Here is a 17,742-nt window from a genome sequence, read left to right as displayed (position 1 = left end):
CAGCGTGGCTTTGTCAGAGGGACGTCATGCCTGACAAATTTGTTAGAATTTTTTTTGAAAATATAAACAAGTGTGTGGATAAGGGAAGATCAGTTGATGTAGTTTATATGGGTTTTAGCAAAGCTAAAGATCCCACATGCGCGCATGATTGAGAAGGCTAATGCACATGGAATTGAGGGAAACTTGGTGAGATGGATCAGAAACTGGCATAGCAATAGAATACAAAGTGTGGTGGTAGACGGCTGTCCAAGTGACTAGAGGCTGGTGTCCAGCAGTGTACCATTGTTGTTTGTTATATACATAAATGGTACAGATGAAAACGTGGGGGGAATGTTAAGCAAATTTTCAGACAACACCAAGATTGGTAGAATGGTTGATAATGAAAAAGATGGTTGTAGGTTATAGGAAGATATAGATGGGTTGGGCAGATGGGCAGACCAGTGGCAGATAGTGTTTAATCCTGATTAAGTGCAAGGTAGTGCACTTTGGAAGAAGAAACAAGATGAGGGAGTATTTAATGAAAGGCAGGACACTGGATAGCTTAGAGATCAGAGATCTTGCAGTAACTATTCACAGATCCCTGACGTCAGCAGAGCACATTGATAGTTAAGAAGGCATATGGGGCACTTGCTTTTATCAGTTATAGCACTGAGTATAAGAGCAGGGAGGTACTGTTGGAGTCGGATAGAGTAATGTGGCTCGGTGGTTAGCACTGCAGCCTCACAGCGCCAGGGGCCCGAGTTCAATTCTAGCCTCGGGCGACTGTCTGTGCGGAGTTTGCACATTCTCCCTGTGTCTGCGTGGGTTTCCTCCAGGTGCTCCGGTTTCCACCCACAGACCAAAGATATGCAGGCTAGGTGGATCGGCCATGCTAAATTGCTCATAGTGTTCAGGGGTGTGTGGATTATAGGGGATGGGTCTGGGTGCGACGCTTCAAGGAGCAGTGTGGACTTGTTGGGCCGAAGGGTCTGTTTCCACACTGAAGGGGACCCAATCTAATCTAATGTTCAGACCACAGCTGGGGCACTGTGTACAGTTCTAGTCACCACACTACAGAAAGGATGTGACAGCATTAGGGAGATATGAGGAGGTTCACCAGGATGTTGCCAGGGATGGAGCAATTGAACTATAAGGAGAGACTAGAAGGCTCAGATTGTTTTATTTAGAGCAGAGAAGGCTGGGGGCGGGGGGGAAGACATGATTAAGGTGTGTAATATTATGATGGATATGGACAGGGTGCATAGACAGCAGCAGTTCGCTTTGGTCGAGGGGTCAATCATGAGAGGACGTGGTTTGAGGGCGAGGGGCAGGAGATTCAGTGGGAATTTGGGGAAAAGACATTTTCACTCAGCAGGTGGTGGGAATCCGGAATTCACTGCCTGGGAAGGTAGCGGAGGCCGGAAACCTTATAAACTTTAAAAAAAATTTGGATGAGCACTTCCAACATCATAACACTCAAGGATATGGGACAAGTGCAGGGAATTGGGATTTGTGCACTTTTAGTAGTAGTTACTGTCGACACTAACTCGATGGGCTGAAGGGCCTTTACTGTGCTGTGTGAATCTGTATCGGGCTAAAAATCAAGGGGGAGCAAATGAGTCAGAGAATGAGATTTAAATTATAGAAATTGCTTTAAATGTGCAGCGGCTCAAACAGGATCTGAAAGTAGGAATCAAAACTAAAACTTCAAGGTGCGACCTCTGTCAGATCTCCAGCATAAACCTACCAGGATTCAAACTGGTCTAGTCAGCAGGTCAGACATCTCTCTTTCAGGCCAGTAAGCTGGTTACAAAGGAGAGGACTCATATGTTTATGCCATACATGAAGTTAATTGCATCTCTCATAAATCCCAAAGGATTTCACAAACAATAGGCTGGTCAACTGTGTGGTGTGCTGTTATTCAGGCGGATATGTCAACTGTTTTGTACACAAGATTCCACAAAAATGACGTGTTTTTTTTGCGGGGGAAGGAATTGGAAGTCTGTGTGCTTCTTTTAGCTGTGACATGGAATCTGTATTACAGCCCTGCAACTAGAACAAGAAGACTTCAGTTTAGCCTCTTATCAGGTGTATCAAATGGAGGTCTCTTTCAAAGCTAAGTGACATCTAAGCCAAGTACACCTCCAGTGCCCCGTAGTAAAGTTATAAGCAAAGTTTGGTGTCAAGTCCTATCAGGAAACATTAGTTAAGGTGACCAAAGGTTTGGTTAAACGCGTAGGTTTTAAGGAACTTTTTAAAAGTTGTGATCAGAGCCCAAATCAAATCAAAGCTGGAAAGTGAGGTTAAGAGAATAATTCCTGAGTTTAGAGCCTAGATAACTAAAGGCACAGCCTCCAACACTAAAATCAGGGGCATGAAAAAGAACCAAATTACAATCATAGAATCCCTACAGTATGAAAGCAGGCTATTCAGCCCAACCTGACTCCACACCAACCCTCCAAAGAGCACCCCACCCAGACCCACATCCTTACCCTATCCCTATCCCTGAAACCCTACATATGCTACGGCTAACCCACCTAGCCTGCACATCCCCGGACATTATGGGGCAATTTAGCAGGGCGAATCCACCTAATCTTTGGAGCGTAGGGGGAAACAAGAGCACCCAGAGGAGACTGAAGGTGTGCAGATTATTACGGAGAGTTGTGGGACTGCAGGAAATTACGTAGACAGGGGACATATTTTAAAATAAGGATGACATTTTTGAAACCGAGACATTGATCAGCTAGGGGCCAGTTATAGGCCACCCCGCACAGAAACAATACAGGAATGAGGCTCGGTGCAAATAAGGATAAGGGCAGCATTGTTTTGGATAACCTTGAGTTCCAGGAGGGAAACATGTGGGAGGATGGTCAAGTCCAGAAGTGTCAAAGGCATGGACGTAGGTTTCAGCAGCAGATGAGTTAAGGCCGGGACAGAGTCAGGCGATGCTACAGAGATGAAAATTCAAAATTGTCCACAATCTCAAATACAGGATAACATTTATATGGGTTTTAGCAAAGCTAAAAGATCCCAAATGCGCGACTGATTGAGAATGTTACTGCACATGGAATTGAGGGAAACTTGGCAAGATAGATCAGAAACTGGCTAGCAATAGGACACAAAGTGTGGTGGTAGAAGGCATCCTGGTTCTGGTGTGATGTCTAGAATGTACAGCCTTCTGGCTAGTAATTCCACCAACAAGGCAAACTGGAGACCAAACAGCACAGTAAATGAAAACATGAAGGGTTTTAATAGAGAATAATAACCAGCAAGTGGCAGACTGGGTTGGTTATCAAGGGGAAACTTGCTGATGACACAAAAATAGGTAGGTGGGTATGTCCTGATGGAGACATAGGAATCCGCAAGAGGTTACAGGCTAGGTGGGTTAGCCGTAGCATAAGTAGGGTTTCAGGTTTAGGGATAGGGTAAGGATGTGGGTCTGGGTGGGGTGCTCTTTGGAGGGTTGGTGTGGAGTCAGGTTGGGCTGAATAGCCTGCTTTCACACTGTAGGGATTCTATGATTGTAATTTGGTTCTTTTTCATGCCCCTGATTTTAGTGTTGGAGGCTGTGCCTTTAGTTATCTAGGCTCTAAACTCAGGAATTATTCTCTTAACCTCACTTTCCAGCTTTGATTTGATTTGGGCTCTGATGTCTAGAATGTACAGCCTTCTGGCTAGTAATTCCACCAACAAGGCAAACTGGAGACCAAACAGCACAGTAAATGAAAACATGAAGGGTTTTAATAGAGAATAATAACCAGCAAGTGGCAGACTGGGTTGGTTATCAAGGGGAAACTTGCTGATGACACAAAAATGTGGGTATGTCCTGATGGAGACGCAGGAATCCGCAAGAGGTTACAGGTTGGTTGAATGAGTGGGTAAAAACCTGGCAGGATGAAGTTTAATGCAAGAAAAGTGTGAGGCCATTAAGTTGGCAGAAGAATGCAAAGACAGACTCCTATTTAAATGGAGAAAGAGTCCAAAAAAATTCAGCACAGAGGGATCTGAATGTTCTTGCACACCAAACTCAAAAAGTTAGGATGCAGGTGAAGCAAGTAATTAAGCAGTTCAATGGAATTTATCAATTAGGGCCTGGAGTTTAAAAATGGAGAAATCCTCCTGCAACTTGACAGGGTATCGGTGAAGTCGGACTCTGGAGTATTGTGTGCAGTTTTGGTCCATGTATCTGAGAAAGGATACCATGGCAAGAGAGGCACTTCAAAATAAATTAACTAGGCCAATTACTGGGCTCAAGAGGTTCACTTATCAAGAATGGTTTAACAAGTCAGGCCTTTATTCATTAGAGTTTAGAAGAATGGGGTAGTGATCTTATTGAAACATATAAGACTCTGAGGGGGCCTGACAGCGTAGAGATGAAGGTAAGTTGGTTCCATTAGTGTGGACATAGTCACATTATTAAGTGGCACTTATCTGAAACTGGGACGTGGAGGAATTTCTTCTCTCAGAATGTAGTGAATGTCTGGCATTCTCTACCCCGGAGAACTGTGGAGGCTAAGTCGCTGGAAGTACTTTCAAAAGAAGGCAAATAAATTAAGATTAAGGGATATCAGGGAATTTAGAGCTATGAGCAGTTGGCACAAAAGAGAAGTTAAAGCCTGGGATAGATCATCATAATGTTACTGATTGGCAGGGCAGGCACAAGAGGCTAAATGTCCTACTTCTGTTTCTATTTCTTATGAAATTCAACAATTTAAGGTGACAGAAACGTCTTTTTTACGCAGTGATACCATGGGCAGGAACACATCACCTGAAAGGTAATGGAAGCCGGTTAAGCAGGAACCCACAAGGGGAAATTGGATGAATACTTGCAGGAGAGAAAATTTCAGGGATACAGTGAAAGAGCTGGCGAGTCAGACAAATAGGATAGCACCTTCCAAGCATGGGCAACAGCATGGCAGGCCAAATGGCCTCCTCCTGCATTGGGTGATTCCGCATTTTACGGTATGTAAAAACTGGCAGGAGGTGGGTGGCAAATATGAATGGTGGCGTACAAAAAGCAGGAACAGCTGTGATTGCTGTAAAGACACAGGAATATTGGTGACAAAAACCAAGTTGCTCGAAAAGCCCAGCAGGTCTGGCAGCATCTGCGAAGGAGAAAACAGAGTTAAGTTTCGGGTCCAGTGACGTTTCCTCAGAACAGTCAACTCTGTTTTTCCCTTCACAGATGCTGCCAGATCTGCTGAGCTTTTCCAGCAACTTTTTTTTGTTCCTGATTTACAGCATCTGCAGTTCTTTCAGGGAATACTGATGATCTCACCATGGATATCCAAGCTGCTTTGCCCACACTATAGAACCAGGAACCAGCTCAGCATAAATAATATCAATCTCTCTTCCATCCCAGACCTCCTCTGGTAGGTCGCACATATTGTACAGAGGATCTGCAATGCAAAGTTCCATAATATTATTTGATTTAACAAGCATCTGTGCCACAACTAGGATATCATCTTTTCTTCATGGCAGAAAAATACAGTAAACTTTGTTCTAACCAGCATCTTATGAAGTGACACTGTCCATAAGCCAGCAAAAATGATATACCTCAAATACCGTGAAGTTTACTGTATTATTAAGAATCACCATGATGTCTGAATAGTCAGTGAAGGATGTGAGTGAGAAGCCTCTCCGTTGGTAAGTTTTACTTAAGGAAATGTTGCAAAATTATTTATGTGATTTATGCTGTAAATAAAGTCTAACAGTGACATGTATACCCCCTGCACTGCCTCTCTGTTACTCAGTGTGTGATTTTACACTGATTATGTCAACTTCTTGATTATACAGAAGATTTCATTACACTCCTGGTCCCATAGATGCCAGTTATTAAAGGTTTGTTGTATTACATAAAGCAATTCTCTTACCGCCCATATCATAAAACCCTTCACAGACAATTTTTGAACAAAAGAACAATTCCTTGTTCTTCGGGTGGTGTCACTGGCATCGTTTGTTGTTTATCTCTAATTGCCCAAATCTGCTGGCCTATTTAGAGGGCAGTTAAGGGTCAGCCACATTAGCTGGAGTCAATATGTAGGCCAGATTGGCTAAAGGCCTCAGATTTCCCTCTCTAAAAGGCATTAGAGTCATATGCAGATGTACATCACGGAAACAGACCCTTTGGTCCAACTCGTCCATGCCAACCATATTTCCTAAATTAATCTATTCCCATTTCTCAGCGTTTGGCCCATATTCCTCTAAACACTTCCTACTCATGTCCCCATCCAGATGCCTTTTAAACGTTCGAATCGTACCAGCCTCCACCACTTCCTCCGGCAGCTCATTCCACACACACACCACTCTCTGCATGAACAAGCTGACCCTTAGGTCCCATTTATATCCTGTCCCTTTCACCTCAAACCTATGCCCTCTAGGTTTGGACCCCTCTACCCTTGGAAAAAGACCTTGGCTATTTACCCTGTCCATGCCCCGCAAGATTTTATAAAGTTATATGCAGTCACCCCTCAGCCTCTTACGCTCCAGGAAAAACTACCCCAGCCTATTCAGCTTCTCCCTATAGCTCAAACCATCCAACATCCTTGTAAATCTTTTCTGAACCCTTTCAAGTTTCACAACATCCTTCCTATATCAGGGAGACCAGAATTGAACGCAGCATTCAGAAAGTGGCCTAACCAATGTCCTGTACAGCCACAACATGACCCTCCCAACTCCTGTACTCAATGCTCTGACCAATAAAGGCAAGCATACCAAATGCCTTCTTTACTATCCTATCTACCTGTGACGCAATTTCAAGGAACTATGACCTTGCACTCCAAGGTCTCTTTGTCCAGCAAAACTCCTCAGGGCCTTACCATAAAGTGTGAAAGTCTTGCCCAGATTTGCCTTTCCAAAATGCAGCCTCACATTTCTCTAAATTAAACCTCATCCGCCACTCCTTGGCCCACTGGTCTATCTGACCAAGGTCCCATTGTACTCTGCGGTAACCAATTTTGCTGTCCTCTACACCTTCAATTTTGGTGTCATCTGCAAACTTACTAATCTTACTCCTCCTATATTTACATCCAAATCATTTAGGTAAAGCAGTGGAACCATCACCGATCCCTGTGGCACACAGCTGCGTCACAGGCCTCCAGCCTGAAAAGCAACTCTCTACCACCACCCTCTGCCTTCTACCTTCAAGCCAGTTCTGTATCCAGACGGTTAGTTCTCCCCGTATTCCACGTGATCTGACCTTGTTAATCAGTCTATTGTTCCCTTTTAAAAGTTTCCACCACTCCCTCTGGAAGCTCATTCCATACACACACCATGCTCTGCCTGAAAAGATTGCCCCTCAGGTCCTTTTTAAATCTTTTCCCTCTCACCTTAAACCTCTAGGTTTGGACCACTCTACCCTGGGGAAAAAGACCTTGTCTATTCACCCTATTCACAGCCCTCATGGTATTATAAACCTCTATAGTGTCACCCCTCAGCCTCCAATGCTCCAGGGAAAATAGCCCCTGCCTGATCAGCCTCTCCCTGTAGCTCAAATCCTCCAACTCCAGCATCATCTTTATAAATCTTTTCTGAGCCATTTCAAGTTTCACAACATTTTTGGCTGGGGGATCTCCGTTATTGTGGAGAGACTAGAGAAGCCGAGATTATTCTTCTTGAAGCAGAGGGGGCTAACAGTGGGGGAGGACAGATTTAAGAGAGATGTTCAGGAGTTTTTGTTTGAGTAATTCAGGAGAAACTGTTTCCCACCAACGAGGAAGGTCAGTAATCAGAGGAACCAGATTTAGGGGAAGTGACGGAAGAGCTGGAGGGCAACCAAGGCGAATATGAGTTGTTATGATCTGGATAGTGCTGCCTGAAAAGGGGACAGAGGCAGACTGGATTACAATTTTTAAAATGGGGTTGATTAGATACTTAAAGATAAAACATTTGCAGGACTAATGCAGGAAGAACGGGGGGGATGGGGGAGTATGGACGGTTCAACACAGGCACAATGATCTAGAACATAGAACAGTACAGCACAGAACAGGCCCTTCAGCCCACGATGTTGTGCCAACCATTGATGCTCATGTATGCACCCTCAAATTTCTGTGACCATTAGCATGTCCAGCAGTCTCTTAAATGACCCCAATGACCTTGCTTCCACAACTGCTGCTGGCAACGCTGACCTTGCTTCCACAACTGCTGCTGGCAACGCATTCCATGCTCTCACAACTCTCTGCGTAAAGAACCTGCCTCTGACATCCCCTCTATACTTTCCACCACCCAGCTTAAAACTATGACCCCTCGTGTTAGCCATTTCTGCCCTTGCATCCTGCATTAATCAACGTGACCTTGAATGAACCCAAGGATTTTCGACTTTAGTATCATACCCAAATCAAACCATTTTCAGAATTTTATTGAGAATTCTTGCATTTGTTTTTATTTACATCTGCAGCCTCCAGCGTTCACCCAGTTTAACAACAACAGCCTGCATTTATTTATCAACTACAATGCAGGAAACGTTCCCTCTGCATTACGACAATATTAGTTAAAAATAGATTGAGTAGTAATCTTTAGCTGACTATGCCTCCTGTGAAAGACAGACTAGCATTATTGTGTTTACTGCTCGGTACCTGGATTCTGCCTGCACACCCAGTTATCTGACAGAGTGGCTGGATCCACACTGTCATCCAAACGTCTCCACTTCCCACATTTCTCCTCGCTGCACTGAACCCAGGCAACATAATTATCTGGAAAGGAAGCAAAAAATGCAGGATCAGTGAAAGCCACTTTCAGTAAACAACCATGTTTGCCCTGGAGTGAAGAAACTAGCGACTGAGTTAAAAACAGTTACAGCTAATCTGGTTGCCCCACCATTGGTACAGGACTTTACAAAGCTCACGAGACATTTTGACAATGATTGTTCACAGAATACCTACACTGAGAAAGCCCATACTGGCTTTCTAAAGAGCATCCCACCCCATCCCTGCAACCCTGCATTTCTCACGGCTAACTCACCCATCCTGCACACTATGGGTAATTTAGCATGGTCAATCCACCCTAACCTGCACATCTTTTGACCGTAGGGGGAAACCGGAACACCCTGAGAAAACCCAGGCAGACATAGTGAGAATGGGCACTCGCCTGAGAGTGGAATTGTACACAGGTCCTGGGCACTGTGAGGCAGCAGCCCTAACCACTGAGCCACCATGATTGTTGGTCTATTGTAGAAATTTGCATGGCTTCATTTTCCAAATGAAAGTAAGGTAAGTCAAGCTGTGAAAACTCACAGCCAACTTCCAGCTTTGGCAAGGGCCTGAAAACAGGGTCACCCACCTGACAGAGGTCTTAAAGGATGAGATTTGATGCTTGAAACAGAGACAGCACTTAAAGAAACATCAGCAAACAACAAGAATCCCTACAACAACTGAATGCAGTAAAATGCCTGAGGACACTTCAAGGAGCTTTTATTGAACAAACTAACAAGGGGGAGGCAATGCGGCCTGGTGTTATTATCACTGTACTGTTAATCCAGAGGCACAGTTATGTTCTGGGAACCCAGGTTCAAATCAAGCCACAGCAGATGGTAAAACTTGAATTCAAGAAAAGTCTGGAATTGAGAGTCTAATGATCACCATTGTCGGGTAGAATAACCCAGCTGGTTTGCGAAAGTCCTTTAGGGAACAAAGCTGCCACGCTTACCCAGTCTGGCCTACGTGTGACTGCAGATCCATATCTTTTCTGCCCTCTGGGCAATTAGGGTTGGGCAATAAACACTGGCCTGGCCAGCGATGCCTTCATCCCGTAAATGAACATTAAACTCTGAGCCTCAAAAAGCAACACTAGGACAGGTAACCAAAAAAAATGTGATCACACAGGTAGATGTGAGCTAGCCACATCTTCGCGGACGGGAGATTTGAGTCATAAGGATAGGCTGGGACATTTTTCACAGGAGTGTAGGAGATTGAGTATAGAGATTATAGAGATTTATAAAACCACGAGGGGTACAGATAAGGTAAATGGCAGGTATCTTTTTCCCTAGGGTAGGGGATTTCAAGACTAGGGGGCATATTTTTAAGGTGACAGGAGAAAGATTTAAAAAAGGCAAAGGGGCAATTTTTTACAGAGAGTGGTTCATGTGTGGCAAGAATTTCCAGAGGAAGTGGTGGATGCAGGTACAGTCAAAATGTTTAAAAAGACATTTAGTTAAGTACATGAATAAGGAATATTTGGAGGGATACAGGCCAAGAGCAGGAGGGTGGGACTGGTTTAGTTTGGGATTATAGTGGCATGGAATGGTTGGACCAAAGGGTCTATTTCTGTGCTGTATGACTCTTTGACTCTAGGTAGAGGAACAAGAGAGGAGAAAATTCAAAAGCTTGGACCTTGAAGACACAGTGGCCAATCTGGAGCAATGAAACAAATATCCCAAGAGCCCAATGAGCTTCTCATTGAAACACAAGGCTGTTCACGCTATATTGTAACAAGGATGCATTTGCGCATTGCACACAAATTTTATCTACTGCAACTCTTGGAATCCCCTCCTCCTTTCCCTGCTTTCTATGTTCCAATGTATCACACCACAACAGCTAAGGTAATTAATGCAGTGTGGAGCTGGAGGAACACAGCATTCTGAAGGGTCCCAACCTGAAATGTCAACTTTCCTGCTCCTCTGATGCTGCCTGGCCTGCTGTGTTCCTCCAACTCCACACTGTGTTATCTCTGACTCCAGCATTGGCAATTCTTATCATGTCTGAGCTAGGACCATGGGCATCTCACCCCATGAGAGAGAAAGAGACATGTAGTTGTATAGTTTGAGGGGAACTACTTCAAATATTGGAAAAGGTAAGGGGGTAGGATTTCATTAGCTACCACAGCCAGTGCAGTGCTGAAACCTGTAACTTTGGCATTTCAAAATAAAAACCGAAAGAACTGCAGATGCTGTAAATCAGGAAGAAAAACAGAAGTTGGTGGAAAAGCTCAGCAGGTCTGGCAGCATCTGTGAAGAAGAAAAGAATCAGAGTTAATGTTTCAGGTCCAGTGACTCTTCTGCAGAACTAACGGTAGCTGGGAAAACGGTTTATATGCTGAAAATAGGGAGGGGAGGTGGGGTAGGAAGAAAAACAATAGGGTTAAGCCCAAAGAGAGAAAAAAACAGTTGGATAGATAAAGGAGATAATGGGAACTGCAGATGCTGGAGAATTCAAAGATAATAAAATGTGAGGCTGGATGAACACAGCAGGCCAAGCAGCATCTCAGCAGCACAGGATAGATAAAGGAGTTGTGACGACCTGACTGGGAGGTTGAATAATTGTTAATGGGGACTATTAACATCTAACATTAAGTAGTGCATTTCTCTGCACCTGACTCTAACCAACCCCGCACACAGAGTTAGTGTAGCATTCGTTTTCAGATGGTGTTATTAGTGTGACCTAAGATGTGTGGAGAAGGCATTTTGCATTATTTGAAAGTGCAAAGCCTTTTATTCGAGTTGCAAGTAAAAGTTACATCTGTAGAGTGTACTTTGCTCCGTATTTTTTAAGATGATTCTCCTTGTCCAAGAAGGAAGGAAACTGGTCTCTGAATTTATATATGCCTGGCTATTTCCTTCCTGATACCCTAGCAGCATATTAGCACACTGAAATAAAAGCAGGGCAGAAACACGTTCAAATGGTCACATTCACGTTTGCATGTTGATGAATCACACAGAAGAACTGTAAGGCAGGCTAATGAGAAAGTCAATTCGTAAAAACAAATTGAAAATGGATATCAGTCTTTCCTTGTACTCTAAATCAGTGGAAGGTATTTAAGAGACATCTTCTGCTATTCTGCCCAACTCATTACACCACCCAACCCAAAAGACAAGTTATTTTGGCTGCAAAAGTACAACACTCCTGCCAGCAGATGGCAGTGCTTCAGGACTAGAGGCACATATGTTTTGTTAACAGAAAACTGCTCTGTGTGTTGGCCTAAGCCCTGCTGAAAGCTGGAGTAAAACTGGTTTATTTACAACTGCAGTTTGGGTTTTATCAGCTGTCCTTCATGCTCTTGCCTCACGACTCACAAAAATCCTTGGTTCAAATCCTACTTCAGCACTTAAACTATCAGGCAGTGTGGGAGTGAAAGAGCATTGCAGTGGACTCCCAATGTTTGGAAAGGGGCTTCAAGGAATAGAATCCCTACAGTGTGGAACTTGGCCCATTGACCCTCCAAAAAACATCCCAGCCCCCTATCTTACCCATGGTTAATCCACCTAACCCACACAGGCTTGGACACCATGGGGCAATCTATCATGACCAATCCACTGTAACCTGCACGTTTGGACTGTGGGAAGGCACTCACACAGAATGTACAAGCTACACACAGACAAGTTGCCCAAGGTTGGAATCGAACCCAGGTCCCTGGTGCTGTAATGCAGCAGTGCTAGCCACTGTGCCATCCCCAGATCTTTGCATGGCAGTGACAGTGTGTATTTCTCTGGGGCTCAGATTCCACCTGCCACATGGGGCTTGTCATAACCTGTATAAAACGGTTGATTAAAAAATTCTGACTTCAGGACATAGTGCAGATTTGGTAGTGACTGAGATCATCATACAGCAGTCCACTAATCCTGACATTAAAATTGTCATTCAGCATTTTAAATATTTCAATATGCAACTCATTCAAATGTTTAGCTTTGCTATTACGTTGCTTGAAATTGGTACACATTCTACGACAGTCCCATGGTTCAAAATATGAGACAGACAAGTTTAGCAGGCCAGTGTGCATTTAAGTTCCTCTTGGAGACTCACAAACGTATGAGTTAGGAACAGGAGTAGGCCATTCAGCCCCTCAAGACTGCTCTGCCTTTAAAATAAGATCGTGGCTGATCTGTCTGGATTTTGAATTACACATTCCCCTTAATCCATGTTGATAATCCAGAATGCGCATATTATTGAAACCACTGCCCTTCTGATGAGATGTTGAACAAAGGGCCATCTGTCCACTCTGGTGTGTCTTTTTTCCCCTTTACTGTTTCACGGGATATGAGCACTGCCGACAAGTTTGTATATCTACACTTGCCCCTTGAACTGAGTGGCTCATTTGACCAGTTCAGAAGGTTGCTAACGGCCAACCATATTGCTGCGGGTCTAGACTCACAAGCAGGCCAGACCAGCTAAGGACAGCAATTTCCTTCCCTAAAATGGCATTGGACGCAAGTTGGTTTGTAGGACAAATCATTGATGGCTTCATAGTCATCGTCACTGAGACTAACTTCTCAAGTCTAGATTTATTAATTGAAAATTTCTTCACCTGTCTGTATGGGATTCAAACTCATGTTTCCAGAGCATTAGCCTGAGATGACGGATTTTCAGTCCAGTGACATTAATCTAATCCAGCATCTCCCCCTTGTGGACACTTGGAATGGGTACTAATTAATTAAAAGCTCACAACAGTCTGTGGATCTTTGTTGTACTCAAGCTGATTGATCTGTTACCTGCATATGGCAGGGAATTATAGATGAATTACAACTGTGTGGGAGCAGGCCATTCTGCCCATCAAGTCTACACCAACCCTCTAAAGTGCATCCCAGCCAGATCCAACGCCCTGCCCTATTCCTATAACCCTGCATTTCCCATGGCTAGCCTACCTAGCCTGTACATCCCTTGACACTATGGGCAATTTAGCATGGCCAATCCACACTAATCTGCACATCTTTGAACTGTGGGAGGAAACGGCAAGCACCCAGAGGAAACCCACACAGACACAGGACGAATGTGCAAACTCCCCACAGGCAGTCGGTCACCCAAGGCCAGAATCAAACCCAGATCCATAGCACCGTGAGGCAGCAGTGCTAACCACTGGGCCATTGAGCCACCCTGGGAGTACACTTCAAAGCAAACATAGTAGCCCTGGCTTGTTTTTTTAATACAACCATTCCCGTGACAGTGTGGAAGGTGCTATATAAATATCAGTTTGCATTCTGTGACAGCTGGTCTAGCCTCACCTGCAGCACAGTGGCAGAAGTGAAACCTTCAAAACAACAGTGATGATCGTCCAATCTCATCAAAAGGCCAGTCCAGCCTTGCCTGTAACAGAAGGCAACTTCTGCCTTGTTTTAGCTGTGAAGGGCAGTTTAGCTCTGCCAAAAACAGTGATGGTATGTTCAGCTTTGTCTCGAGCAATACAAATATGCTGGTGGGCGCAGCCTCAGGACTGTGTCAGCTCAGCTGCATGGTTGCCTCTGGCTTAGGAAGCTTTTGCTTTCAAATCACACTCCAAGATCACTGCACATTATCTTTGGTTTCATGACTATGCTAGAAATTCATAAGCTGAATAGCCAAAGTCTTCTCCCCCAGGGTAGGAGTGTCCCAAACTAGAGGGCATAGGTTTAAGGTGAGAGGGGAAAGATTTAAAAGGGATCTGAGGCTAAATTTTTCACAAAGTGGGTGGTGCGTGTATGGAATGAACTGTTACAGGAAGTCGGGGAGGCTGGTACAACTGCAACGTTTAAAAGGATTCTGGATGGGTATATGAATAATAAGGGTTTAGAAGGATATAGGTCAAATGCTGACAAATGGGACTAGATTAATTTAGTATATCTGGTCAACATGGACGGGTGGACCGAATGGTCTATTTCTGTGCTGTATGACTCTACGATTCACTGGCCCCTACACTTTGATTTGCTTTGCTTTATTATTGTCACATATACCTAAGTACAGTGAAAAGTTTTGTTTTGCGTGCAATGCAGGCAGATCATAACATGCAAGGGTCATAGGGTGATTGAACAAAGCAAGGAATACAAACTTACAGCTGCAAAGGTGTACAAAATGCAAGATCAACATGAGATTTGAAATTTGAGATGTCCATTCAGAAGTCTAATATCAGCATGGAAGAAGCTGTTTTTGAATCTGTTGGTATGTTTGTTTAAATTTTTGTATCTTCTGCCCAATGGCACAGCTTTATACATTGCTCTGAAATTTTTCAGGCATTTATCCAATTCCCCTTTGATAGTCAGTGCCAAATCTGCTTCTACTGCCCCTTCATTCAGTGCACTGCAGACTCTAAAAGCTCTGTTAAAGTTCCCTGCTCTGAAGAAGGGTCCAGACCTGAAATATCAGCTTTCCTGCTCTTCTGATGTCACCTGGCCTGCTGTGTTCATCCGGCTCCACACCTTGTTATCCCTGCCCCAGTGAGTGTGCAGTAAGGCTTTTCCAATTCTCTGATCTTACTGCAGCCTCTCATTCCAGGAGTCAACCCCTGCAAATCCATGACATTCCACGGCCTTTTTACTAGGTGTGTCCGTTACTGCACACAGCATTCACACAGTGCTCTAACAAACAGTTTGCGTAGATTCATCATCACCTCTGTTTCAGTATTCAATGTCTCTCTATGTAATACAGAGAATCCTACCTGTCCTTTTACAGCAGTAGTGTTTGTTTCTTTCATTTGCCTTTTAAGATTTGTATATTTACACCCACAGAATGTTTTCAACTATAATGGGATTTGCCATAATTGCTGCTCAAAAGATCCACAGTGGCAGCTCTTCAAAGCTCCTCCCAAACATGATGACCTTCTCCACCTGGAGGGACAACAGCAAAAAGACCGGACCTTATAGTGTCCTTCCAAACTAGCAGCACTTAATAGTCAACAAAGTACTTTCAAAGTGCAGTCATTGTCATCATGAGGGAACACAGCAGCTCATTTGCACGCTCACACCAACAGCAAGCAGGATAATGACCAGATGATCTGTTTCTGCACTGTCAACTGAGGGATAAGATGAGGTGGTTTTCGGCAAGCTTCATCACAAGTGCATTGTGTGCAGGGTTCTGCGCTCCGTTCCCCAGGATGGACACCAAGATAAATATCAACTGCGCTTGGTGGACCATCAAATCAGTGAAAGGTGCTCTTTGGACTGCCCGAAACTTATTGGTCTTCCAGAACAAGGAGTTGACTGTGACCATGTGTTGCAATTGGCACTATCCAAGGTCCAGGACTGCATGCTGAGGAACATGCTAAAGTTTGGGGCAGCTGCTGCCAAGGTGCTGTGGGGAAAGGCCACTGTCTGAGGCCTTCCTGCTGAAGGGAAATAGGGGCCCATTCAGTTATCAGATATCCCATGCCTCAAATGCACGCAAATATACTTTTGTATAAGTAAGAGATGCCTTTTGCTTGCTGGATAAATTCAAATTCCGGTTGTTTGTTTCTTCATATGCTACTACAGTACCAAACCGTATTAGTAACTATGTATGTACAGATACTTCTATGAATAAAGCATGTTTTTGAAATTTTAAAGAACTTGATTGAGGGATAATTATTGGCCACAGAACATCAGGGAGAACGTCCTGCCCTTCTTTGAAATAATAGTCGGATCCTACACAGGCACCCGAGGGGGCACTGAGGAATTTGGTTTAACATTTCATCCAAAAGATGGCGCTCTCTCAGTACTGCACTGGGACTGTCAGCTTTGCTATCTGCTGTCAGTTGCCACAGTGGGGCCTAAACACTTGTGACACAAAAGAATACCCACTGAGCCACGACTGAATTTGTGGAATTCACCACCCTGGAGGGCAGTGGAGCCTGGGATATTGAGTAAATGCAAGGAGACAGATTTTTTAATTAGAAACGGATTTAAAGGGTTGTCAGGTAAGGGCAGGAAAGTTGAATTGAGGCCGAGATGAGATCAACCATGATCGTATTAAATGGCAGAGCAGGCTCAAGGGGCTGAATTGCTGAAATCCTACCGAACCGCTGTAATTTCCAGCATTTTTTTGCTTTCAGTACAGATTCCAGCATTTTCAGTAATTTCCTTCTACATTGTGTTTAATTGGCTGCCACATCTCTTCAAGGAATGCCCACCCTGAAGAGATTTTGCTGTTCCCTCAGCAGGAATTCCAGTTGTCTCTTTCACCATGTCACTATCAGCACCCTTTCTCCGCCAGCATTCCACACCCTCCTCACCCAACTACTGCATAAATGCCCCCCCCCCCCCCCCCCCCCCCCCCACTCATGTCAGGTCTGATGAACAGTCAGTCATCTGGACTCAAATTGTTAGCCCACCTCTCTCTCTCCACGGATGCTGCCTAACCCACTATGATTTCCAGCATTTTTTTGTTTCACTACAAACTCCAGCATCTGCAGTAAGACCAAGTGTAGTTCTCGGCCTTTTGGCTAAGGCCGCTTGGTTGCGATAAAACGTGCTGGGGCTTTTGCCTCAGTGATGGTGAAATTTGAGTGAGGATTTGAGATCATGTGTGGTCTCAGTGTGGAAGGCAAACACGTGAAAAACCATCTGCAGTAATTTGCTCCTAGCTCTTATTGCATATTTCACATCAACCCAGGCCTCAAGTTGATTGCTGCTGTGGTTTAGGTTGATGTTAACTGCAACTGTCATGACAAACAGTAGTCCTATACCCTGGACTTGACTCCTCCCTCAACCAGCAAAACCACAAATGGATAGCCAATAGATAAACTGACTACTTGTAAAACACAGGAGTGTAAAAATGATCCACTGCATCAGCTTAAACAACAGTCATTATTACACTTCATATGTAATTCAGCAGGGTGGGGAGTCTAGCATTTTTCTAAGAGGTGTGAAACAACACTATATAAACACAAATCTGTCTCTATTTCACCAGTAGCGATGGCGCGCCGAGCTTCACATTTAGCAGTTGAATGCTGCCTTTCTCTGAATTAACAGCTCCTGTTAGACTTCTCTGAGTGACACCATAGGGTAGTTATATGTCAAAGTGCATTAAAACTGGTAACAGCTGTACTGAGAAAGCTGCCTTGAACATGCTGTTACTTTTTTTTCTCAACATACAGAATCATCGAGGGTGAACA

General features: G+C 44.1%; 1 protein-coding gene across 1 annotated transcript in view; it reads right to left on the bottom strand.

Annotated features, from left to right (window-relative positions):
* The window catches only part of LOC125448670 (zinc finger CW-type PWWP domain protein 1-like), a 41,428-nt gene extending 34,299 nt beyond the window's left edge, over positions 1–7,129 (bottom strand). Inside the window, exons 1-2 of the mRNA XM_059642678.1 lie at positions 7,120–7,129; positions 5,258–5,378 (exon numbers count right to left, since the gene is read on the bottom strand). Coding sequence (XP_059498661.1) covers positions 5,258–5,364 — 107 coding nt within the window. The 5' untranslated portion in view covers positions 5,365–5,378; positions 7,120–7,129. The remainder of the gene's footprint in view (positions 1–5,257; positions 5,379–7,119) is intronic.
* Between the last annotated feature and the right edge of the window lie 10,613 nt (positions 7,130–17,742).

This window comes from Stegostoma tigrinum, chromosome 45, assembly GCF_030684315.1.
Source record: "Stegostoma tigrinum isolate sSteTig4 chromosome 45, sSteTig4.hap1, whole genome shotgun sequence".
Lineage (NCBI taxonomy): Eukaryota > Metazoa > Chordata > Chondrichthyes > Orectolobiformes > Stegostomatidae > Stegostoma > Stegostoma tigrinum.
The sequence above is the reverse complement of the archived record's forward strand: the minus strand, read 5'-3'. Positions and strand labels throughout refer to the sequence as shown.